Source organism: Loxodonta africana, chromosome 16 (assembly GCF_030014295.1).
Source record: "Loxodonta africana isolate mLoxAfr1 chromosome 16, mLoxAfr1.hap2, whole genome shotgun sequence".
NCBI lineage: Eukaryota > Metazoa > Chordata > Mammalia > Proboscidea > Elephantidae > Loxodonta > Loxodonta africana.
Window position 1 is genome coordinate 35,978,428 of NC_087357.1, and position 26,130 is coordinate 36,004,557.

Genomic DNA, 26,130 nt, shown 5'->3' on the forward strand with positions numbered 1-26,130 from the left:
TTCCTTCCTAAGTTTGTCTGGCTTCAGTGCCTTGTGTTTGTACTGCACCATTCTTTCCTTCATTCACTAAGTATGTATTGAGCGCCTGTTACGTGCCAGACGCTGTTCTTGCCTTGGTCTGATCAGTGAACAAATCAGACAAAGATTCTTGCCTTCACAGAGCTTACGACCTAGCAGAGGGAGACAGACAATAAATAATAAGGAAATTATACAGTACATTATAAGGTGATAGGTGCTAAGAAGAAGAAAATGCAGACCAGGGTAAGGGTGATTATGAGTGATGGGTACAGGCGGTAGTTTTAAAGGGGATGGTCAAGGCAGGTGTCGTGGAAGAGTGGCAGGCCAGGCCCCTGGGTGTCACAGGGTTTGCACTTGCTTGAGAACTGAAAATCCACCCAGCAGTGCTGCGGAAGAAAAGCCTGGTGATCTACTTCTATAAGATTACAACAGTTGGAACCCTCTACAGCACAGTTCTACACTGAGGCACACTGAGTCACCATGAGTTGGAATCAACTCCATGGCAGCAGGCTTGGGTTTGGTTTAGGAATTGCCAAGCTCTCTGTGAACGGGGGAGAAAGGCACCACTGGGCTGACCCGGAGTAGATTTCCCTGGGGCCGCTTTGGCTATGGGGCCTTCCAGTAACGCTTATTAACTTTGGTTTCAGATGTTGGGGATGTCACTCTTCCTTCTGCTGCTGGGGCTTCTGCCCCCCACGGAGGGATCCCAGCGGGCTGAACCCATGTTCACTGCGGTCACCAACTCGGTTCTGCCCCCTGACTATGACAGCAACCCCACCCAGCTCAACTATGGTGTAGCAGTTACTGATGTGGACCATGACGGGGACTTTGAGATCGTCGTGGCGGGGTAAGTGGCTCCCACTCTGAGTTGGACAAATGTATTAGTCAGCTTTTGCTGCAACAAGGCTTATAACAAATAACTCCAAAACCCGCGGACTTAGGACCACACACTGAGTTTTCGTTCATAGGCCTGTGGTCATCTGTGGCTCAGATGCAACCTGGCTGGGCTCAGCTGGGGTTCTGGCTTACTCTGTCCTGCCTTTTGCCAAAGCAGCGAGTTGGATGGAAGGCAGTTTGAAGGAAGGATGATTGACTCATAGGCTTTCCAGGGAGAAATTTTGAATGCTCTGCCTCAAGGCACCCTCTTCTCTTCTTATTTAAGCCCCCTTAGTTATGTATATGTTATGTATAAGTCGGAATCGACTCAACAGCAACAGTTCAGGTTAGTTATGTAAGTATTACTTCTTACCAGTGGGGTCTAGATTTTCTAAGTAGGAGGAGCTTATAGGGTGACAGTCATGACAGACGGGGATGCGCAGAGCTGCGTTCACATAGCACTTTACATAAAACTATAAAACAGTACTTGTCCTTTTAAAAGAAGGAAGATGGAAATTAAGAGAGAGAGCTAAACCTCTAAACCACACCTTGGTACCCACCATTCCTTTCTGTCCTAAGAAGCAACATTGTATAGCAAGAAAAAGCATAAGATTTGGAGTCCAAATGTCTTTAGTTCATGCCTTAGCTCTACAACTACCTAGTTAACGTGACCTTGAGTAGGTTACTTACTGAGATTCAGTTACATCATCTGTACAAAGGTGTACGGCTGTAATGCCCTATTGTCCTGAAGCTTCAGTAGGCGATTGCATGCCAGCCACTATTGATAATTCTTATTATCGAGCACTAACCTGGAGCCCTGGTGGTGCAGTGGTTAAAAGCTACAGTTGCTAACCAAAAGGTCGGCAGTTCGGCAGTTCGAATCCACCAGCCACTCCATGGAAACCCTGTGTGGCAGTTCTGCTCTGTCCTATAGGGTCACTGTGAGTTGATATTGACTTGATGGCAATGTTTTTTTTTTTTTTAAGTATGTGCCAGGCACTGTGCTAAGCCTTTCACATGCATCATCTTATTTAATCCTCTTTCTTTTTAAATATGTATAGTTTTTTTTCTTTAAATTTTATTTATCTTGTTGATATTGTTGAGAATATACACAGCAAAACATACACTGATTCAACAGTTACTACATGTACCATTTAGTGACACAGAGTACATTCTCCGAGTTGTGCAACGATTCTTACCCTTATTTAGTCCTCTTGACAACACTATGGAGTAAGTATAGTATCATCCACGTTTACAGACAGGGAAATTGGGATTCAGAGATGCTAAGTGACTTGTCCAATGTCAAGTACATAGTAAGTGAATGAGTCAAGATCAAACCCCAAGGCTTCCTAACTCTAGAGTTTCTGCCGAACTACACTGTACAAAGTTTAGTGATCACTTCAAAATCAATCAATCAATAACAGCACCATGGGGCCAGTCAGCCTCATTCTGGGAGGCCTGTGCTTTTTTGGGAGCTCTGAGCAAAGTAATGGCAGGTAACATTATTTGTAGCAGTTGCAAGTGACAGTAGAAAGCATTTTGGACTTTGAATTTGAAAGACCTGGTTTTAATATGTCCCACTCAAAAATTGTGAACCTTGTGCAAGTTATTTAACTATGCAGACCCAGTTTCTGCCAAGACAGTCTCTTACAGTTTACTTTTAAGATTTTTGTTATCATTTTGTGCCTTTCCCTGGCATCTCTCTCAAAAGCATGCTGAAGTAGCAGTCATGAGCTGCATTGCCCTCCTCTTGGCTCAGCTTTCAGCTGCAAAGATCAGAGCTGAGAGAGAAGGGCTTGCCCCCAGAAATGGTCCTGACCTGGGGCTATTTGGGAATAGGCAATATTCTGTTTTCTGTGTCTCCCTGTTCTTTCCAGGTCAAAGGGAGTGACTGACAGCCCAGACAGACCCATTATCTGAGGTCAGTTGTCCGGGTACCGTGTCTAAACACGGGCATGGCAGGTCTCCAGCCCACCCATCCTTTGACGCCAGGGAACTGTCAGCTTCTTTCTCTCTGAGTGCTTCCTTTTCAATGAAGTTCTTTTTCTCTCTCTTCCAGAGAACTCACGAAATTTGTTGCTGTGTCCTCTAGGGTAGGGAATGTAGACGAAATAGACCATCCTCTTTGTAGTCATCTTGCAGCAGGTGTGTATATCTTATCTAACTTGTTGCTTACTGAGGATCCTGCAGGACTCTGGAATCACCCTTTGGAAACAAGAGTCAGACCACCCTGGGTCTTGACCCTGGATTAACCATTTGGAAAGACCCCTTTCTCTTCTCCGAGGGAAGAGCTGAACCAGGTAGCCGCTGTCTGAAAAAGTTTGGGCTGCCGGACATTATTCTGAAAAACGCTAGTGCTCACCCTCAGCAAAGAGTAAGAGTCATGCAGAAGGCAGGGTGGCAAAATTGGGCAGCCTCTCAGCTCCAGGTCAAGCTTTTTGGCTGTTGTGAAGCATTGTGAATTCTCAGAGTGTCAGAAAGACACATTCTAATTTAAGTACCAAAATACACTCCAAAGGCAAATATAGCTTTTTGTTGTCTTCGTCTTAGGATGATTTGTCACTGTCTTCTCCCTTTAGCTGGATAACCAAGAGTTGACTATACAGACATATTTAAGTCATGACCTTTGGAGGTCATTTGGTTTACCCTTGCCTTCCAGTAAGACCACACCTATACTGTTTGAGGAGCTGTAGTGGTGCAGTGGTTAAGAGCTACAGCTGCTAACCAGAAGATCTGTAGTTTGAATCCACCAGCTGCTCCTTGGAAACCTATGGGACAGTTCTACTATGTCTTTAGGGTTGCTATGAGTTGAAATCAACTCAACAACAACAGGTTTGGGGTTTTTTTGGTTATACTCTTTGAGAGTTCCACTTATTTAGAGGCTTACAAAAGAACGTGTGCAATCTTTTTGTAATCCAGCTCAATGGTTAATTATATGAAGAACCTATTCGATTAATCGAATGCTCTATGTTAGAGCTTAATACACCCATTTTCATTTAGTTTTTGTTTTGCTATTGCCTTTGAAATTATAAACCAAGTGGTCACCATCCTTTCCAATAATGACAGCTAGGATCGCTGTCCTGCCTTTCATCCCATGTGAGTGCCTTCGCACCTTTTCTGATTTTGACTCTTAACTCTATTTCATCCCCTCTGCACCCATCATGGAGTCCCTGAGTAGCCCAGACAGTTAAACACTCGAAGACTAGCTGAAAGGTTGGTAATTCCAACCTACACACAGGCACCTTGGAAGACAGACCCTTGCGATCTGCTTCTGAAACATCACGGCCTTGAAAATCCTGTGGAGCAGTTCTACTCTGCACACATGGGGGCCACCGTGAACTGTACTTAACTCGAAGGCAACTAACACCACCACCACCACGCGTCATATTTAACTCTGTTTCCTTCTGTGATTGTTGACTCTCCGTTTAAGAATCTTGTAGCAGGAGTTGAATTTTTTTTTAATTGAATTTGAATGTCTTTATCTGGTGCACCAGTGGTCCAACTCCTGACAGGCCTCCCTTCCTGTTATGTTATAGACCTGTCCATTATCTGGCCTGTGAAGACATTTACATTTGTAACCCCTGGTATAATGCCAGCCGTTCCGTTTATAAGGTGCCCTGTACTTGAACTTGTCTTTAGGTTTGTTGACCTTGTACCACATCTGACTCTAGCCTTGTTGTTTTGAGTATTTACTGTTTGAATAGGTTTGTTTTGTTTTGCTTTTTTGGTATCCTCATTCTGGGTATCGATGGCATTGATTTTGAGCATGTTGCGGGTGAGTTTGTGTTGTGTTTCAGATTCTTGAGTTAATTGTGATGGAAGGCGTGTGCGTGCATCTGACTGGGAGGAGCGGCAAATGACCGCCCTTTATTCTGCAGGGGTGGGGAGGGAATGGTCAGGCTGGTGCCTCTGTGCCTCCGCATATGGAGGGTTTATCTGTTAACTGGCAGGTGCGTGATTGCAGACTGCCCACAGCCTCCTCCCTGCAGGGTGAGGGGAGAATTTGATCACTCCTGGAGATGTCTGCGCACGCATAGACCGTTGAAGTCTTTAGGACTGGTTCCCTGGGTAAAGAGAAAGCCCAGTGGCCTCCCCTTTTCTCAGTGGAGCGAAATACCCAATCTATAGTCTCATGTAGTCTGGAAAGGAATTCTTGTTTCTGTCAATCTTGTACGATTCCTTTAGAGCAGCTTTTGTTTCCTGGGATATTCCCAGAGGCCTAAGATAACCCCGCTACCCTCTCAGTCTCCAACAGGAGATGTGCTCAAATGGAAAGACCGTAGTGGTTGTAAAGTTGAAATCCATGATTTAGATCAGTTTTTCTACACAAAGAGCATTCATTTGATAAAACCTTAACACATTCTTCACACTTGGAAGGGTTTCATTTAAAGGGATGCTATGTATTGTCAAGCAGTGACTTGTTTATTTTTCTTAATTTTGCAACTATATTGGGAAACTCTCTTTTTAATTTACTAAAATTAATTGGATTATTTAAAAGGCAAACCATATTCAATTACCAGATTAATCATGATCATATAGGAGATATTTTTGCTTGTATAAATAGTAACAACACTGATAAAGAATGAGATATTTACCTATGGTTAGCCAAAGCAGCACTTACGCATTTTATTATAAGCTATGTGTACCACATAGATATAGACATATACAGTAGATATAAGTAGATATAAGGTCCCTAGGTGGCGCAAACGGTTTGCACTCAACTGCTAACCTGAAGGTTGGCAGTTTGAACACTCCCAGTGGAACTGCGGAGGAGAAGGCCTGGTGATCTGCTTCTGTTAAAATTATAGCCAAGGAAACCCTATGGAGCATTTCTGCCCTGTAACACATGGGTTGCCATGAATCAGAATAAACTTGATGGCAACAAATAACAACAACAACAAATAGATAGCTATATGTAGTGTACATATAAATATATTTAAAAGTATGTGGTATATATAACTACGTGCATACACACACACATGCTTTTAACAAAATAGGAATAAATATTTTTGAACTTTCAGCATGAACTGTTGCTTTGTAAAATACATTTAATAGATTCAGTCATTGATTTTGACATTAACTTAAAATGTTAGATTATCCATTCAGTTTCTAGCCCTCTTGTTTTCACAAAAATGTATTTTACTTTGAATTACACTTAAATTTTTATTGCAAAAAAAGTATGCAATATAGATGAAGTGAAAACCTGTCTTTACTAACTCTCCACCTCTACTTTAAGCCCATCCTAGTCCCCTCCCAGAACACACACACGAACACACGCAGGTGGTTGTTGTTGTGGCACCGCCGAATTGGTTCCAACTAATAGTGACCCTACGTACAACAGAACGAAACACTGCCCAGTCCTGTGCCATGCTTTTTAACATATATATATATATATATATGTATGTATGTATGTATGTATGTATGTATGTATGTATGTATGTATACCCTGTAAACCCGCTGCTCTCAAGTCGATTCTGGTTCATAGCAACCCTATAGGACAGAGTAGAAGCTTCCCTGTAGAGCTCCATATATGTATATATATGTGTGTGTGTTGTTGCTAGGTGCTGTCATGTCAGTTCCAATTCATAGTGACCCCATGTGCAACAGAATGAAACACTGCCCAGTCCTACATCATCTTCACATTGGTTGTTATGTTTGAACCTATTTTTGCAGCCACTGTGTCAGTCCATCTTGTTGAGGGTGCTCCTTTTTTCACTGACCCTCCACTTTACCAAGCATGATGTCCTTCTCCAGGTTCTGATCCCTCCTCATAACATGTCCAAAGTACAGAGACAAAGTCTCACCATCCTTGCTTCCAAGGAGCACTGTGGATGTATTTCTTCCAAGACAGACTTGTTCGTCCTTCTGGCGTAGTATATTTAGCATTCTTTGGTGACACCATAATTCAAAGACATCAGTTCTTCGTCAGTCTTCCTTAGTCACTGTCCAGCTTTCACATGCATTTGAGGCAATTTTATGTATACGTATTTTTTTACAAGACTACATACTTTGTAAATAAATAAACATGTGTATATTATATATTTATTTACAAAATACATAGTCTTTTGAGGACTCAAACTGATACATATTGTTCCAAAACTTCCTTTTTTTGCTTAATAATATGTTCATTGTTCAAATGTATAGATCTAGCTTATTAAAAAAAAAGGTTGCGTAGTATGGATGTACCATATTCATTTTGACATCCCTCAGGATTGAATCTGTTTCTAATCGCTGACCATTGCAAACAAGACTGGAGCACACATTCTTATACACACATGCAAATATTTCTCTCAGATAACTACCAAGAAGCGGAAATGCTGGGTCAAGGATAGGTACATTGTAAATCTTAGTAGATATTGCTAAGTTGTCTCTAATCTCAATCTCCTACTCGTTCATAGCTGAGAAATAAAAGCTAAGCTCGTGATTATTCCATTCAACAGCTCTTCGAGCACCTACTACAGGTCCAGCCACATGTGCTCCAGGGGCTGACGTTTATCAATTTATATTTAACAATTCCAAGGCAGAAAAAGGGGCTTACTCTGTACCTGCAAAAGAAGCTGCTGCTGTTAAAAACTGGCTTGAGGAACTTCAGTACTTTCTGATTCAAACTGCTAAAAGACTTCCTCTAAAGCCTCCCCTGCAAAAACATGTATTTCTAAAATAGGTCACCCTTAACCCTGAGATTCATTGTCGTCGGTATCCTGGAAGAATGATTGCGAGGTGCCAGGTCTTCTGCTGTGGTTAAGCATGGACTGTCCCTGATTTTGAATACTAATAAGGCCTGAGTCGGAGCTGGAGCTAGGACTTTTTAACCCATTCTTATAGCTTTTCTAAAAAGGCTACTCAGGCATTCAGCAATGCGTGCCAGGTTTGCCAGAGATGTCCCATGGGTCCATAGCTGCATCTGTTTCTCCTTCTCCCCAGCCCTGTGCAAACCCTACCCTGGCCCCCAAATCAAGACCCTCCTGACCAGCTTAGAGGTGATTACCCTAGTCACACACGCATACACACACACACACCAAATCAAGACCCTCCTGACCAACTTAGAGGTGATTACCCCAGCCACACACACACAAACACATACACACACACACAATCAAAACCCCCCTGACCAGCTTAGAGGTGATTGATTACACTAGTCTTATACACACACACACAGACACACACACCAAGGCTGTAAGTAGGTATGGTAGGCAGAATAATGTCCCCCAAAGATGTCCACATCTTAATTTCAGGAGCCTATGAGTTTGTTACCTTACGTGGCAAAAGGGACTTTGCGGATGTGATTAAGTTAGGGACCTTGAAGTTGGGCACATGAGCCTGGATTATCCAGGTGAATCTAATGTAATCACAAGGGTCCTTTAAAAGTGCAAAGAGGTAGGCAGAAGAAGAGGCCAGAGGGATGCGATCTGAGAAGGACTCAACCCGCCATTACTAGCTTTGAGGATGGAGAAAGGGGCTGTGAGCCAAGGACCATGGGCAGCCTCTAGAAGGGAGAAAAGTAAGGAAGCAGATTCACCCATGGAGTGTCTAGAAGGCAGTGCAGCCCTGCCGACACCTTCATTTTAGCCCAGTGAGATCAACGTCAGGCTTATAACATGCATAACTGTAAGATAATAAATTTATTTCTTTTAGTCTACTAAGTTTGTAGTAATTCTGTTACAGCAGCAACAAGAAACTAATACAGTCGTTAGGAAGGATAGCCACTACCTCAGAGAGTTTTAACAGTATTATGTTTATAATTTCACAACAATAAAAGAAACATACCCACAACAAAAGTTATTCTTTAAAAGAACATATTTAAAATAAATACACCACCAGTAAAAGTATTATTTTTTAATCAGTATCAATCCCTGTCATAGGAACATGTACCGTTTTGGAAACAATCCCTACAAGCATGCTTTATTCCTTGGTGACCACCCAAATTAATTCACCCTGCACTGCACTGTCTGATACTGTATGCAGTGGGGTGATTGGAGGGGGGTGGAGTTCAGAGTTTTAAACGTCTCGCTGTCCTTGGTAGGGACAAACATACCCACACTGTCTGAGGATCAGCATCACCAGGGAGATGCAAGCATTCCAAGAGGTTGGAGATGGTAGGAGCACCTCTGCCTGGGAATCACAGAAACTTTGGAGATGGCATTTGCCTTGAATGGAGAGGCAGGAGGTGGACGTTTTAACAAGGGGGCAGTGGCTCTCCAAGTTGAAGATAGCTTTCAGCTTATTTGAATTTTTTTATTATTTGGTTTTAACAAAAAACGATTTTCACAAAGTAGTGAAAAGTATTTATAAAAAGCCATTCAAAAATAGTAATATAATTAAGACACTAAAATTGCCTCTGCTGAAAAAGGCAAAGCTACTTTTAGTAGCCTGAATTCCACATCCATTCAGAAGATAGATGTATGCCCTGTCTCCGGCGATTCTCCCTAAAGCGTCTCTTCTCCCCAGTTTTTAGAGCGGTAGGCTGGCCTGAAGGCCCTGTTTGTCCTGTGGGCCCCACTCTATTCTCCCAAAGGCCTGGGCACCTAACTGGCTGAGCTGAGAGCGGCCCTCCCCCTTCGTCCAGCACGTGGGCCTGCCCCAGAAGCACGCCTGAGCCAAGAGACTGGCCGTTCGTTGCCCTTCTCTCTGGTACCATGTGCTTTTCTGTTTCCAGAATCACTTCTGCTCTGGGGGCAGATCTGACCCAGCCTCTCTCTCTAGCGTTTTTTCCTCACAAACCCCTTCTCCTCCCCAGCCCTACTTATTTGATGAGCTGGGTAGTTTAATCATGTTGTTACAAGGAGGCTACGGTCACTGCTTAATTTTTCCTCTGGGGAAGAGGTTGCTCTTGAGGTGCAGGTATTGAGAAAAACACACAAGAATGTGAAGAAGCTAAAAACAAATATTCCCCACTTCAGAGTTTTACCATAATTTCTCCTTGATTACTTTCACCTGTTTGCAGACTACTAGCAAGGGGTGGAGAGCAGAAGCCAAGTGTGTCTCATATTCTACTTCTCTCATTTTAACCATCACTGCAGTCCATATATGTTGTATTTGATTCTAAGTCACATGTTTCTTTACATGTTTACATCACTAAAATCGGGATGTGACTTATATTTGGCACCTTGCATTTAATCAGCAGAGTTTTTTCTTTCCTAGTGATATGTAAAATAATGGTGAGTCTTACCACCAATGATACCTTAGATTTGATGAAAACACGGTAAGAAGTATTGTTCCCATTTTGCAGATGAGGAAACTGAGGCCTAATGATACTGCTTAGGCTCATAAAAAAAAAAAAAAAGAGATAGCAAAATGTAGAAGTGTTATTCTGCTTATGCCCACTAAGTTAGGTTTGTTAATTGGGTAGTTCAAATCAGAATCATTTTTTAATTTTCATGCTTGGCCTATTAATAACTGTGAGGCTTATTTTGAAATCTCCTTCTGTGGTGGTGGATTTGTCCATTTCTTCCTGTGAGTCTGTCAATTATTGTTTTATGTGTATTGAGGCTAATTTATTAGGTGTAACTTTAGAATTCTTATATTTCCCTGGAGAATGGAACCATTATCATTATGAAGTGAACTTTTTCATCCCTGATTATGCTGTTGGTCTGATATTATTATAGCTATTCCAGATTTCTTTTGGCTAGTGTTTGCCAGGTATATACTTTTACTTTGAAATTTTCAAAGCCCTTATGTTTTGCATGTGTGTCTTGTATGCAGCATACACATGGCTTAAGTTTTTCCAACTGTCTGAACATGTCTGTCCTTTTACTGATGAATTTAGTCCACTGACATTTAATGGGAACATTGATATGTTGAAATTTGTTTCCATTGTGTTACTTTTTCAATTTCTATATTTTCAATGTTTTGTTTTTTTTTTTTTAATTGAGGATTTTGAGGGATGGAGGGGAGGAAATTTTCTTTGTTCTAAATCCCATTTTTTTTGGCCTCTACTAATTTGGAATTTATGCCCTCTATTTCTGTTCTTTTGGAGCCCTGGTTGCACAGTGGTTAAAGAGCTTGGCTGCTAACCAAAAGGTTGGCAGTTCCAATCCACCAGCCACTCCTTGGAAACCCTATGAGGCAGTTCTACTCTGTCCTGTAGAGTTGGTATAAGTCACAATCAACTCAATGGCAATGGATATTTCTGTTCTTTTAGTGGTTTTCTTTTGAAATTTTATGATACATTTTTAACTTAACAAACTCCAGAATTATCTTAACCCTCCCCAAATCTATTGAGAGCCCAGACTTCTGTTTCTATCTGTATAAGACTAGATCCTCTAAAAAGCCCTTGCACTATAAAACAAGTAGATCCAAGTTAAAACATATTTTTAATGCATTACTGGGCTCACAAACTTCAAGGAAATCTCCAAGAACCACCCTCCATGGCCCCTAGAAAAGTAAGCTAAAACTTGACCTGGAACTTGTGAGCAGTAAACAACGGACTGTGAAGAGCATTACTAACCCTGAGCTAGGAGCAAGGTCAGGATGCTGAACCCTAGAATTTTGCATTAATCTAGGACCCTTGGAGAGAACTGCAGTATTCCTAGGTCAGGCAGGCTCCCTGGCCCTCAGCAGAGGTAGATGCAAATCCTCTCTGATACAAAGCTTCTGCAGTTCAGGGCCCCAGTATTCCCACATTTCAAGATCAAGCAAATATGATAAGGAGACAAGTCACCCTCGTTAAGAGACTGAAAAAATGACTAAGAACACATTTCAACCCCCAAAGTCTTCAGGTATTAGAATTGTCAAATACAGCATCTATCTATGTATGCAATGTTTAAAGGAACAAAAGATAAACTCACAAAAATGAGTAAGCAACAAAACATTATCAGAAATTACTAGGGAGATTTGAAAAAGGACCAAATGAAATTCCTAGAAATGAAAAACAATTTTTGGAATATAAACTCAGCAGTTTCGACAAAATTGAAGAGTTAGTAGATTGGATAATAGACCTGAAAAACTATCCAGTATACAGCAGCACAAAGAGACAAGAGATGAAATAATATGAGAAAGGCTAAGAGATTGGAGACGAAAATGAGAAAATCTGGTATGTCTGAGTGGAGCCCCAGAAGGAGAGAATGGAGAGAAGATAACTAGTTAAAAAGATGATGGTTTAAGAAAATGTATTAAAATGTTTTGCATCCCACTTTGGTGAGTGGCGCTTGGGGTCTTAAATGCTAGCAAGCAGCCATCTAAGATGCATCAATTGGTCTCAACCCACGTGAAGCAAAGGAGAATGGAGAACACCAAAGACTCAAGGTAAATATGAGCCCAAGAGACAGAAAGAGCCAAATAAACCAGAGACTACATCAGCCTGAGACCAGAAGAGCTAGATGGTGCCCAGCTACAATGGATGACTGCCCTGACAGGGAACACAACAGAGAATCCCTGATGGAGCAGGAGAACAGTAGGATGCAGACCTCAAATTCTCATAAAAAGACCAGACTTAATGGTCTGACTGAGACTAGAGGGACCCTGGAGATCATGGTCCCCTGACCTTCTGTCAGCAGAAGACTGGAACCATTCCTGAAGCCAACTCTTCAGACAGGGATTGGACTGGACTATAAGACAGAAAATGATTCCGGTGAGGTGTGAGCTTCTTGGCTCAAGTAGACATATTAGCCTATGTGGGCAGCTCCTGTCTGGAGGTGAGATGAGAAGGCAGAGGGGAACAGGAGCTGGTTGAATGGACATGGGGAATATAGGGTGGAGAGGAGGAGTGTGCTGTCTTATTAGGGGGAGAGCAGCTAGGAGTACACAGCAAGGTATATATGAGTTTTTGTATGAGAGACTGACTTGATTTGTAAACTTTCACTTAAAGCACAATAAATAAAATAAAATTAAAAAGTGACTGGTAACTTTTCAAAATTGATGAGAGACATGAGACTACCTACAGTAGTGAAACTACAGAGCCCCAAAGATGAAAAAGACAGAGACAAGAGATCCATCACCTACAAAGGAACGACATGTAGACTGATGATAAATAGACATGTCAACAGCAACAATGACAACCGGAAGACAGAGAAATAATAACTGTCATTTTGGAATTCTGAATGCAGAAAAATGATCTTTCAGGAGTAGAGATACAACAAAGATATTTTCAGATAAACAAATACTGAGTTTACAAGTATCTGGTATTCCATAAAGAAACATCTAAAGGAGGTATATCAGGAAGAAGAAAAAAGGTCTTTCTGAAATGAAAGAAGGAAAGATGAGCAAATAAAATGGTAAAAATATATGCAAATAAAAACAATGCCTTTATATAATAGTAAGAACAATAATAATATATAACTGGTAGGGTTAACAAAGGACAGGATTAAAATATTGGACAAACAGCATGTACCTCAAGAATGCTATTCATTGTTTAAAATATGTTTTATCCTGAATCTACTTGTTTTATAGTGGGCGGGTCCTTCAGAAGCTGTGTCTGTCATACAAATGGAAACAGAAATCCAGAGTTCTCAATAGATTTGGAATCTCTAAGACGCCAAAGCTTGTGTTCTTCCTGCTACCAAGAAGACACAGCAGGGCATATGCACCTAACAGAAGTAGTGCTTAAGAGGTTCTCTTTTCCTCAGCTGTTCAGAAATGGATGCACTCTCTTCCTGCAAAATAGAAAGAGCTCTACAGCATGGGAGATTTGGGCATAGGGTAGAGAAGAAAGGGGTGTGTGTGTGTGTGTGTGTGTGTGTGTGTGTATAGAAGCATGTGCAGTAACCCACGTGCACTTGAGTAGCCAGGCCAGACCCTTGGACTGTGCCTCTCTAGAGGAGCACCAGAGAGAGTCAAGATCAGAGTCTGTTGCCAACATCAATGATACCATCCAAGGTCACTGACTTTTGGCAGTGCCAACCAAGGAAGCATGTGACTGTGCACATGAAAAAGGACTCCCTCCCCCTCAGCAGCTGCCTTACCATGTTGTCGATAGAATAGTTACAGCCATCTGTGGTCAAGGTCAACTGCCCAGTATCTTTTGACATCCCCTCTTGTTGAGTCATTCTGTATGCTGGCCGTGAGTGGGCAATTCAAAGATGAGCAGGCTAATAAGGATTCTCCCAGTGCAGAGATGAGACTGACATCATTATTGAGCCTCCAATCCTGGTTATTCCTGGCTACTAACGCTTTGGAGAGGCAGTGAAATTCCCCCAAATACACCACTAACCAGAAGCTCTGCCTTACTCTGGAGAGCAGCATTGCGTTGGTGGGGTCCTTGGCACAGGATAGGGTGACAGAACCTGCTGTTTGCACCTCCACAACACCTTTACTCATTCTTCTGGGAAGAATACTTCCCGTCCTTTGGAGAGCTGTTCCTTTTCCAATTACAGGGTCCTGTGGGGCTGCCACTAGGGATTAGTCTGGGGTTCCCTATGACCTAATACTGTCCGATCAATGTCTTGATCTGAAGTTTTTCCTCTTGAATCCAATAAGGAAAATTATCCCTTTGTTCTTGGATCATGAGTTATAAGGGTGTATCACACAACTACCACCTGCCCTATCCCCCATCCCATGGAGGAACCTGAGAGAATGAAGATAACATCCAGAAAGAAGAGGAGACAATCCTGGGGACATCAGGGCCCAGTTTCCTGTCCTGAGATCCCCAGAGCTATGGGAATCCTGAAGCTCTCCTTCAATTCTGGGAGCATGCTTTCATACTTCCAGTAAATCTTTTTCTACCCTCTTTTACCTAGAATTACTGTCTCATCTGATACCAAAACAAATGGCTTGTAAATCAGAAGAGGGAAGTCCCTTTTCAGGCCAGAGCAAGCACCCTGTCTGGTGCTGTGCTATAGACCAAAGGAGATACGGAGGCTATCTAGTCAGAAGGAAGATCCTTAAGAATATGTAAGAGCAGCTGATGATCTGTGATCAATATTAGTCTGTGTTTCTGAAGGAGGTTTTGCTAGCTGGATCGGATTTGAAAAGAAACTTGAAGCAAATAAATATCACAATATTATCTAATTAAATAGTAAATGTTCTATAGACACACTTTGATTAATAATTATTTTTTAAATTCTCCTTTCATGTTAGGTTACAGACTCCTAATGGCAGGAACTTTAGCTTTTTCTTCTGTGCATTTACAGTGCCTAGCACATAGTCGATGTCCAATGAATGAATGAAATGAAATGAAATAGGCAGGGGTCTGATGAAGGGATAGAGGCTCTTAGGTAAGGGGGTTAATAAAAATAATAAACATTATATATTCAGAAGTGATTGATCTAAAGACATTAGCTTGATAGCAACCTCACTCAATTCAATAAACAGCTTCTACACACTTACCTATTGTATGCATAGCTGTGTGCTCAACACTTTGGTGGGTACAAGAATATGGCTCCTTTATTCAAGTGATCTTAGCCATGAGAGAGATACAGCATATGTGCGGTAGTAGGAAAGACTGTTACATGTGCTTTAGACACTTGATCCATGATCAACACACTCACCAGGTTCATTTCCCCAGTGAATCCTCCAGTTTCTTATAAACACTCAATTTCATCTGAGGTTGTGGTAATATGGTTTTTTACCCTCTCTGGAATTCCTCTTATGATGTCACAGTGTTTGATCTTCTCTTACTCGTTACAGCCAAGGTCCCTGTGTACATTTCCCTTTCATTAAACCGTAATAATTGTTGACTGAGCAGTCCTAAGAGACCGACAATATCATTGAGTCTCCAGTCCTGGTTACTCCTGGTTACTAACACTTCAGAGAGGCAGTGAATTCCCTAAATTGCACCACTAACCACTTGTACAAATGCCAGCTTTATTTTATGAACATACGTTTTTCTATCACAGACCTTCCCTCCATATCCTTCCCTCCAGGCTAAAGCAGACTATGGAAGAAGGAGAGAGAAAGCTGTCACTTCCCCCAGTCCCCTCCAAATAAGATGGGTTCTAGTTTCTCCAACATCTTTTAAAGTTGTCCCCTCTCCAGTGAAGCTGCGGAAGCACCAGGCTATAGCTGGGTCTGCACATACCCACACCCCACTCCCATCAGCCACTGCTCCACCCGGCTGATCTGAGAGGGCCTTGACTAAGCCACCAAGACCTTTCGGGTTCCTGGACAGCACCAGGGCCATGAACAGGCCCAGAAACTGAACCTCGTCCTTTCTTCTCCTACATCCCCACACGCATTTTGCTTTGACAAATTAGGAAGACTCTGACAAGTATGGCAAGTCTCATTATAAAAGTTTCCTTTTCAGATAATTTATTAATGTCAAAAAGCGGGAGCTAGTGCAATAGTAACATATCTCAAAGATCCCAAGGACGTATCTAAAATCTAAGTCAATCTTTCGAACATACCTAACATTTCATGGAAAAATAAGTCTTTAAAAACTAGGAAGGCAAAAGAAGACAAGTTCATTCTTGGCTCAAAAAGCTGGAAAGCTAAACAAATTTTCAAGGGACCCTGGTAACTTTCTGATATCTATTAGATAATAGTACGTCCTAGGTTGTGTTGAAGACAAATGAGAAAAGGCAAGTATATTCCTTAGCACAGCATCTGGCAGATACTAAGCACTCAAATGTTAGTGTGTGAGGGGTTATTATGTTTTTTTTAATGCCTAAAGGGAAACCCTAGTGGCATAGTGGTTAAGAGTTTGGCTGCAATCCCAAAGGTTGGCAGTTCAAATCCACCCGGCGCTCCTTGGAAACCCAGTGGGCCGTTCTACACTGTCCTATAGGGTCACTATGAGTTGGAATCGACTCAATGGCAATGGCAAAAAAAATGCCTAACGTAACAGGAGCAGTTTACCCAAACCAACTCTTGTATCTCAGAAACCCCAGTATCTCTATCCCTCCTTCAAATCAATGGGAGACATGACACCATGGAACATTTCTTTGTTATTAAATTAGGATTATCCTCTGTTGTTAATTTTTAAAGCAGCCATTTAAACATTTTATATTGTGTCATCTTCAGACATGCAATCCTAAAATAAGTTGTCTTATAAATCAATGTACCACCTAGGAGAAAGTTTATTTACCCCTATTTTTTTTATTATGTTAGTCAGATCTTATTCATTCATTCTACAACAGATTTTTATTAAACTACCATGTGCCAGGCACCTTGCTGAGCCCTGGAGGTTAATGGTGAATGAGAACAACTCCTGCCTTCTCAGAGCTCAGAGCGAATCACTATGCCCCGCGAATTAAAGAAATTCATACTTCGGAAATAATTTCGGCTTCCTCCAACCAAATCTTTTATCAGAATTCTTAATTGGTACCCGCAATGATTTCTCACTCCCACTGTCCATTCTTGCTTAAAGATGCTAATAAGAACTGGAATGATAAAACAATATGGGATAGAAAAGAGGACATGACTTGGGCAGTCCACGAATTAATCAGCCCCTGAATAATCAAGAGGTGATACATAAAATGTAAGTATCATAGTTCATGCCTTCTTAAATAATTAAGCATATTAAAGGAGGGACAAAAAGACCACATTTCAGAAGAAATTAGTAGCCTCAAGGCAGAGGGTGAGCAAGAAAAAGCTCTGTAGTAGCATTTATAAGCCTTTTCTACATTGTGACAAACCAGGCTGGTAGCAGGAAGAGGGATGGTTATATGGATTCTCCCATATATTCTAAAGTAGTGGACGCCTACCTAGGGGTCGCAGAGTTATTAAAGGCAGCAGAGAATCCATCTATGCAGGACATTTTATCAATAGATGCTCAAGTACAGCTACTATTATATGGAGATTTTTTTTTAACCTTAAAAAAGGTATCTTGATACTTGAAAAGAGCTGAAAAACACGGTCTTAAAATATGTGCTCATGTACAATCATGAAAGTGGAGTTAAAAGGAACCAAAAAAAATGGTCATTTAAAGGAGAAGAGAGAGTGAGAAGACTTCAGAGAAGAGGCTGAGAGAGGGAGAGAGAACAGAGGAGTGTGGAAAGGAGAAAAAGAAGAGAGAAGAAATATACACGGAATGTAGGAGGAAAATTATGGAGACAGGTAAACATATGTTTAAACTCCAGCTCCTTCTCTTCCTAGTTGTGTGACCTTAGAACAAGTTCCCTAACCTCTCTGACTTTTGGCTTCCTCATCTGTAAAACAGAGATAATAATACCTGATAATGCCTACTTCATAGCTCTGTGGTAGGGGTTGAATGAGATAATGCACACAGAATGTTTGGTCCTGTATCTGACACATGGTCAGCACTCATATATTAGTGATATCACCACCACCATCATCATCATCATTTCTTACTGCCCTACCTTGTATCTACTCCGTGAGATCTTTCAGAGTCTTACCTGTGAGCAGGTGTCCGGGTGCTACTCTGTGATAATTCTCCAATGAACAGGATGAGTCAAAATTCCTTCGACTGCATTAGAAGCTAACCCCTGCTAACACACACCACTCCCCCGCCCCCATGAGAAAGAGAATCTGTTGGAGGCACACTGGGGTAACTCACGGAACTCAGAGAAAATATGATCAACTGAACCCTGAGAAAGCAGGCACAGGGGCAGCAGGGGGACATCAGTACTGACAGGAACCTGAGACCAAACGCAGCCAGGATCTCTCTCCCTGTCTGTCTGCCTCCCATTCCTGCATCTGCGTCTTGGCCTGCCAGTTTAATTATTTCAGAGCATCTTTCTCTATGGCTCTGGGACTAAAACTGCCAGTAGCTCCTGGGCATATACCATCCAAGCCTAACTACAAGAGAGAAAGCTTCAGTTCCAAGAAAAGGATTCTGGGTGGCCACATACCCATCTCTGTGGTCTAGAGAGGCCATACAGGAAAGGGGGAAGGATTGATCTTCCCAATAAAGGGGATTCTGTTCCTAGATCCAGTGGAGTCCCTGGATAGTGCAGATAGTTAAGCACTGGGCTACTAACTGAAAGGTTGGTGGTTCAAACACACCCAGAGGCACCTTGGAAGAAAGGCCTGGAGATCTACTTCCAAAAGGTCAGAGCCTTGAAAGCCCTGTGAGGAGCAGTTCTACCCTTGACACACCTAGGGTCACTGTGGGTCAAAACGACTCAACTAGGTTTTGGTACCTAGATCTAAGAAGGAAGAATGCTGATCAGACAAACAAATTTTATGAAACAGTCAGTCAGCAAACATTCATTGAGCACCTGCTGTGTGCAAACTCTACTGGGCACTAGAGACCCAGAGGAGAACAAGATGCATATGGTCCCTGCTGTCATGGAGCTGATATTATAATGGGCAGACAAGGAAAAAGCAAAGAAACAAGAAGTTTGAATCTCTCTGGGGAAACAAGGCACACACAGAGACACACGCATGTGCACACATACACGCGACTCTTGGGAAATCTCATAGACCCTTGTGCTGGTGCGCCTTCATCACCATCCCCGGGATTCCAGCACAGACCCCTTCCCTGATTACCCTGCAGTCTCCCAGTTAAACGATCCACCTCAGCACCCATTTGTCTCCCCTTCTAACCCTCAATTTTAGTCCCTTTGAAACCTATTGAGATCCAATGATGCAAAGAGACGCCAGCTAGGTCTCCAAGAAAATTTGCGTGCTTAGAATTAGGAACTAAAAGATAGGGAGGTCTGAAGAAATGCTCTAGATGAACTCCCGTCAGGGAGAAAGGACAAAAGAGAAGAAAGATGAGTAAAATCCAGGTCTCAGGCTGTGATCAGCCATGAGAACCGTGGCTTAGAAAGGAGTTAACCAGGACCTATTCACAAGGCACTCAGGAGCTACTGGGCTCCAACCTCACTCTCTGAAGTGTTAGATTCATGAGGTTATATATTCAGCCATTGTATTTGTGTGTGGATGTGTTTCAAATCTTTTTTCTAAAGTGAATATTTTTAAATTATGTGAATAACCTTGGCAACCCTGTTTTGACATGTTTTCATTTTTTAATATACTGAGAGCCTCGAAAACTGGAAGTGACCCAGACCTCTCTCAGAATCTGGAAGGCTCTGGCATTAGCATTTAATGAGCATCTACTGTGTGCCAAACTCTGTGCTCCACCCTTGTCACACGTTGCCATTCGTAAAGGAGGTGCTGTGGTTTCCAGCTTACAGAGGAGGAAAGTGAGGCTGAGCTGGCAGGTCTCCTGCTGAAGGCCATTGCAGTTAGTCAGGGCACAGCTGGGAGCAGACGATGGCCTCTTTGGCTCCAGGCTCCAAACTCCTTTCCTTCCGGCCTCTGGTTCCCAAATGCTGGTTTCTGGATGGAGTCAGTCTGGGAGGAAGCCGTTTTCACTTTGTAGCCAGAGTCACTAAATAAGGATGATGCAGTTTTTTCATAAAGTTAAACATATTCCATTTTAAAGGACTGCTTATTAAATTCTATAATTTTATCTCTCCTGCCTTTTTTTTTTTTTGGTTAAACTTTTATTTTGTTACGGTGATCATAGATGGCAGTTTTGTGAGTTGTTTTGTTTGTTTGTTTAATGCCCTTAGTTGGCAAAAATAAAACATTGGCAATCCTGTGTGAGAGCTCCAAAGTTTGTGTTCTGAAATTTTATTGTGCCGTGAAATCTGTAAGTCCAGAAAGCACTGCTCTCTTTAAATGTTGGCGTCCCAGAAGGGAAGAGTCGCCCTTCCTGCCACGTGTGGGCGCTGGGCTGGATGGTTTTCATACCTTATCTTTGATAGATCAAGCCCCTAAAGAGAGGCATCACCCTGGTTTTACAGACAGGAAACTGAGGCTTAGAGAGGTGAGGGTCCTTGCCGAGGACCCGGGGCTCAAACCCTCCCCCGCCACACACCTCCACTCTCCCTTGCCTGGTGGCTAACTGCCCTCAGTGCGTTTCCCCCAAGCAGCCCTCCTTCCACTCCTGGGGATTATCTGCAACAGTAGAGTCCCCAGCTGAGGTTACAGCCTCTTCTTCCCTTCCCACTTCCTCCCTCCTACAGCCCAGCCCGTACCCACACACTGGAGCCTTGATAGCCTTCAGAGCCCCCATCCACAGCATTTTAGAAGGCTGAGGCAAGCTTTTGTGATCTCGCATTCTGGCTTGGTAAAACTCCCTAGAGAGCCTCTACAGGTAGGTAGTGAGCTGTGTGCTTCTGTCCCTTACTAGCCAAAGGCACTGAGGTCAAATGAGCTCCCTGGAACTCTCGTTGGTTTACAAGGAGGTCTCTTATTTCCGTGCAGGGCATGCTGGGATGGATGGGTCAGCTGCTGCCCAGAGGGCCTCAGGGCCTGCCTTGCGTGTTAGCAGTGGTCTTGGTGCATGCACATGGCCTCCCTCTGTGTGCAGGGGTTGGAGAGTGGTTTTCCCTCAGGACAGGCTGCTGGCTGGTTTTCTTGGAGTGTGCACATTTTTTCCTCACAGGGGCCTTGGCACTTTGCAGAGACATGTGCACCCCTGGGCTGAGCAAAGGCCATTTTCTCTCAGGCCTCAGGTCATCTGCAGTGACAGAGGCACAGAGCAGTCTCAGTGTGGCTGACAGATGTGACTTGTGCAGACATACATGCAGATGGGAAAAGCACCTGATGTTGTCATTAGGAAGAGGAGAAGAACAGAGCTTGTGCCCTAGACTTGGAAGAGCTTGGAGGGAGAGAAACAGGGTCTGGCACTGCATGGGGAAGATGGATCAGGTGACTTGTGCAGACATACATGCAGATGGGAAAAGCACCTGATGTTGTCATTAGGAAGAGGAGAAGAACAGAGCTTGTGCCCTAGACTCGGAAGAGCTTGGAGGAAGAGAAACAGGGTCTGGCTCTGCATGGGGAAGATGGATCAGGCTATAGGCCAATGTATTTTTAGGAGATAGAAGATAAAGGGAAAGCCTTCATCAGCCTATGGAACTGGAGGTGGCTAACGAGGGCAACATAATTTACAAAGTGAGAAAAATGTTGATAAATAGAGTAAAAGTGAATATTATACAGAGCACTATACGGTACAAACAAAAACAAACCCATTGGTGTCGAGTTGATTTTGACTCATAGCAACATAGGACAGAGTAGAACTGCCCCATATGGTTTCCAAGGAGTGCCTGGTGGATTCGAGCTACCAGCCTTTTGGTTAGCAGCCATAGCCCTTAACCACTATGGCACCAGGGTTTCCACTATATGGTAATGGTAATAATAATAGGAGAGCTTAGTTGTGGTACATATCTGTCATTCTTTGGTGTATAGCATCTACTCCCCCTTCCTAAAAACACCTTTCTTTCTTTGTTGACAACTGTTCTTCCCTTGTGTAGGCAGTTTTGGAGAAATGGTAATCAAGGAATACTGATTCTACAAAACCCGAAGAATCCCTGAAAGGTTTTCCATCAGATGCCAAGGCGTAGAGCCAAGGAGTAGGCATGAGCCCTAAGCGCATCCAATTGCAGTCTCTCCTAGGACTTTCATTTTGGGGCAGAGCAATGCAAGATGGAAGAAGCATTTGGAATGTAATCGTCTTAGCTGCAGCACCTGAGCTAGGCTGTCGGCGGCTTCTGGCTCCTCCTGGAGCTGTCTGTTCCAAGTCTGGTCCTTTGGCCTTCCCTTTCAACCGGCAAGCTCCCCCATAGCCTGTCAATCAAGTTCTTTCTCACTTAAGTTAAGCAGAGTCAGTTTCTGTGAGTTACAACCAAAAAAGGCATCCCCAGCCCGAATTAGAGTTGTCCTCTGTTAGGGATTGAACTGTGTGTCCCCAAAATATGTGTTGTGAATCTCAACCTCTATGCCTGTGGTTATAATCCCATTTGGTAATAGGTTGTCTCTGTTATGTTAATGAGGCAGAATTAGTGTAGGGTGTGTTTTGAGCCAATCTCTTTTGAGATATAAAAGAAATTAAACAAGCAAGTGAAAAAAGCAGAGATAGGGGAGGAGAGATGCCAAGCCACATGATGATTGCCCAGGAGCAGAAGCTCGGAAGAGATAAGGGCCTTCCTCCAGAGGTGACAGAGAGAGAAAGCCTTCTTTTAAAGCTGGTGCTCTGAATTTGGACTTCTAGCCCCTAAACTGTGAGAAAATAAATTTGTTTGTTAAAGCCATCTGCTTGTGGTATTTCTATTATAGCATTACTAGATAACTAAGACATGCTCGTCAGGGTGGCATATTAGAAGGTCATATACCTGGCCCAGTGGTATATGACCACTCAAACAGTGCTGGGCCTCCATATTTGAAATGACCTTGAAAGCCTGTCTCCATACCACACGAGAACATGTGACTTTTTAACCATGCCTCAATTTGGACCCAAAGCAATATTACAAGCTCAATCAGCTGGTTATTCACTGGAGTTGGCTACAAATGCCAAAAAAGCCTCTTGACGGTTCCCAAAAATAAAATCCAGCCTCACAGGATGGGATCTGCCACCATTGTGCTTATTCCAAACAATGTGGCACAGGTTTGAAGAACATTCTCAAGGGAGTCCCCAAAGTGTTAGGAACAATAGCGGTGGCCTTGGGATAATTACCTGGCATCTCTAGACGACTGCTCAAAAAGGGAAGGGATACTTGTTTGGATGAATACATTCTGATATATTTATTAAACAGCCCATCTCATTGTCTAAAAGTCACAGTCCGTGGTGAAGACATGTTTCTAAGCCTGAGAATTAGATCCTTTGGAAAATCTCCTACATGTGGGCTGAGACCCCCAGATAAGGCCATTTAACGATTTTCCCCTTCACATGGAAAGCAGATGTGGTTTAAGACAGTGGCTATTATCTGTTGTTCTTAAACAGGCTTTATGTCTTCTGCCCAAGAATGGCTGCAAATCTAAAGCAAGAGAGCATGTAACATGTCTTTGCAAGACCCTCCCTTAAAGCTCTTGCTTAGGCATCATGCTTCCTTGAGTTTTAAGTTTCTCTTAGATTATGGACAAGCTTACTCCTAAATTTCTTAAAATAAGAATATGCGTGTCTATGTGTGTGTGTGTGTGTGTGTGTGTACAGATGTTTGGATGACACTCTATGGGCCCGAAATTCAAATAGTAGAGTGGGTGAGAACACTCCCTACCTCACCCTACCCCCATCTTGATACAGTCACCTGCTTGTGCCCACAGACAGGCAAGAAGAGTGAATAAATCCTCTGTCATCCACTCCCAACTCTGTCAGATCCTGGCTGCTGAACCTTTCAGACAATTGAAGAATCCCACATTCAGGCAGGGGGCAGGAGAAATGTGGTGGTTCTTGATGTTTCTTTTGATAGGGAAAAAAAGAAGAATCAAACTTCTAGAACTGGCTTCCATCTCTTGGTGTCTTGCAATTTCCATCTCTTTGTGATCAAAAGATCACAGCCCAATAAGGGGAGGGAGAGAAGGAGCTCACCTTTTGGTAAGCTGGAAGACAGTTCTGGATTATTTATTTGTTCTGTAACTCATTTCTGTCAAACATTCTTTTTCTAGCTCTTGTCATAAAAAATTGAAATGCTAGTTTTTCAGTGGATGTCTTGACTTTAACTATCTGTCTGACCTTGGGCAAATTACTTAACCTCCCAGAACCTGTTTTCTTGAGTGTAAGCACAGTGCCTGACACAACATGGTACTCAGCGAGTGTTTGGGTGTGGGCGAGATGGTTCTTAGGTGCTTCCAGCTCTAACTCTCTGTGGGTCTCTTGTTATTCAAGAGAATCTAACAGTGGACTCCCTCTCCATGGTGAACATCACCATTGTCCCTTGGCATATTTCATATTCATTTTGCACTTATTCTCAAAAACATTGTTTGCCATTCTCCTGAGCATGCCCAGTCACCACAGTAGGTATTTGGGGTTTGTCTTAGGAGTCTAGAGTTGAAGGTCCACTGGCTTACCCATTAGAATTGCTGTTGACTTACCATGGCTCAATGCTTCTGGCTTTTGCTTGTCAAAAGTCATTTGTTCATTTACCCTTTGTATTTGAAAATTTTTTCATAGGGAACAACTTCCGAATTTCTTTCAACTCTTAGTGGTAATATATCTTGTCATCCCCATACAGATAAGCTAAACCATAAACTTTGTTTAAGTGTTATATTGCTCTTTGAATTCGTATTTCTCAATTGGCCAGTGCCTGAATTTGCACATTTGAGGTGTTTCTGGGGTTAATATTGCTCTTTTGTGAGATTGATTTACAAAGTGTGTCCCCTAGAGGCTCACCCCTAATCTGAATTGTCAACTGGGGACTTCTAGAGATTGATGACGGGGGATTATGATTGTCTACGTGTAGCTCTTTCATCCAATTTTCTGATGTGTTTTGGTAATGATGTTGACAGTTCTGTGAAGATCTGTTACTGAAATTAAAGCACCAGCAGCAGCAGCAGCATTTTTAAGCTTGATGATTAGATTTGATTAGATCAGAGTGGGTTTTCCTTCTACCTCAGAGTCAGCAGAGATTTACTGTCCACTGGCTGATTTAACTTCACGCTGGAAGATGGTTAGTGACATAACTTACCATCGGAAACAGAAATGTCAAGAAGCGTTAGAACCAAATCCCAACCTTGTTTGACTTTTGTGTTGACCTTGAAGGGGCTGAAAGTGTACACATTATCAAAGATGTCTGCCTGTAGAGGATCATAAATAAAATAAATGTTGACACATTTTGGGGGACATTTGTATTGATGAGCATCTTCCAACAGTAGCTATCATTTGAGAGAGTCAGAGGCTTTCATGAAATCAGATAAGGTAAAAAAGAATAGGATTACAGTTTCTGAATTTTTCTTGCCACTGGCAAGAGGTGAAAGTAGCTGGTTATGAGTCTATATCACTGAAAGCCACAGGGAGATGCTGGAAGGAGACAGCCCATGAGTGCTCCTGCACGGGGGCGTTTTCTATAATGTGATATGTATAAGTTCACTCTGAATATGACTTCTTAAAGTGATCGTAACAAAAGTTTCAACAAAAGAAAAGATGCAAGTGGCCAATATAAAGGACAAAAAAACATACAACTTCACTAAGAATGTTCAAGAGGTAGCATAAAATCAGACTCTAGTTTTCACTTAGAAAACTGGCAAAAATTTAGACAAACGATACTACTCAGTGCTAGCAAAGGTGTGGTGAGATGGATGTTTTTATGAACTACTAGTGCGAGTGCACCCCACGTGTCTGTCACTTTGTCATACTGTGGGGACTGGCGTGTTGCAATGATGCTGGAAGCTGTGCCACTGGTATTCAAATACCAGCAGGGTCACCCATAGTGGACAGGTTCCAGAATAAGAGAGACTAGGAAGAAGGACATGGCGGTCTTCTTCGGAAAAAAATTAGCCATTAAAAACCTTATTTATAGCAGTGGAAGACGTGCCTGATATAGTGCCCGAAGATGGGTCCCTCAGGTTGGAAGGCACTCAAAATATGACACAGTGGCTACCACAATGGGCTCAAGCATAACAACAATTGTGAGGATGGCTCAGGACCAGGCAGTGTTTTGTTCTGTTGTACTA

General features: G+C 42.5%; 1 protein-coding gene across 1 annotated transcript in view; it reads left to right on the forward strand.

Moving 5' to 3' along the window:
- Positions 1–273: 273 nt before the first annotated feature.
- CRTAC1 (cartilage acidic protein 1) overlaps positions 274–26,130 on the forward strand; it is a 129,192-nt gene continuing 103,335 nt past the window's right edge. Inside the window, exon 1 of the mRNA XM_003408983.3 lies at positions 274–865. Within this exon, the coding sequence (XP_003409031.3) occupies positions 666–865 (200 nt within the window). The 5' untranslated portion in view covers positions 274–665. The remainder of the gene's footprint in view (positions 866–26,130) is intronic.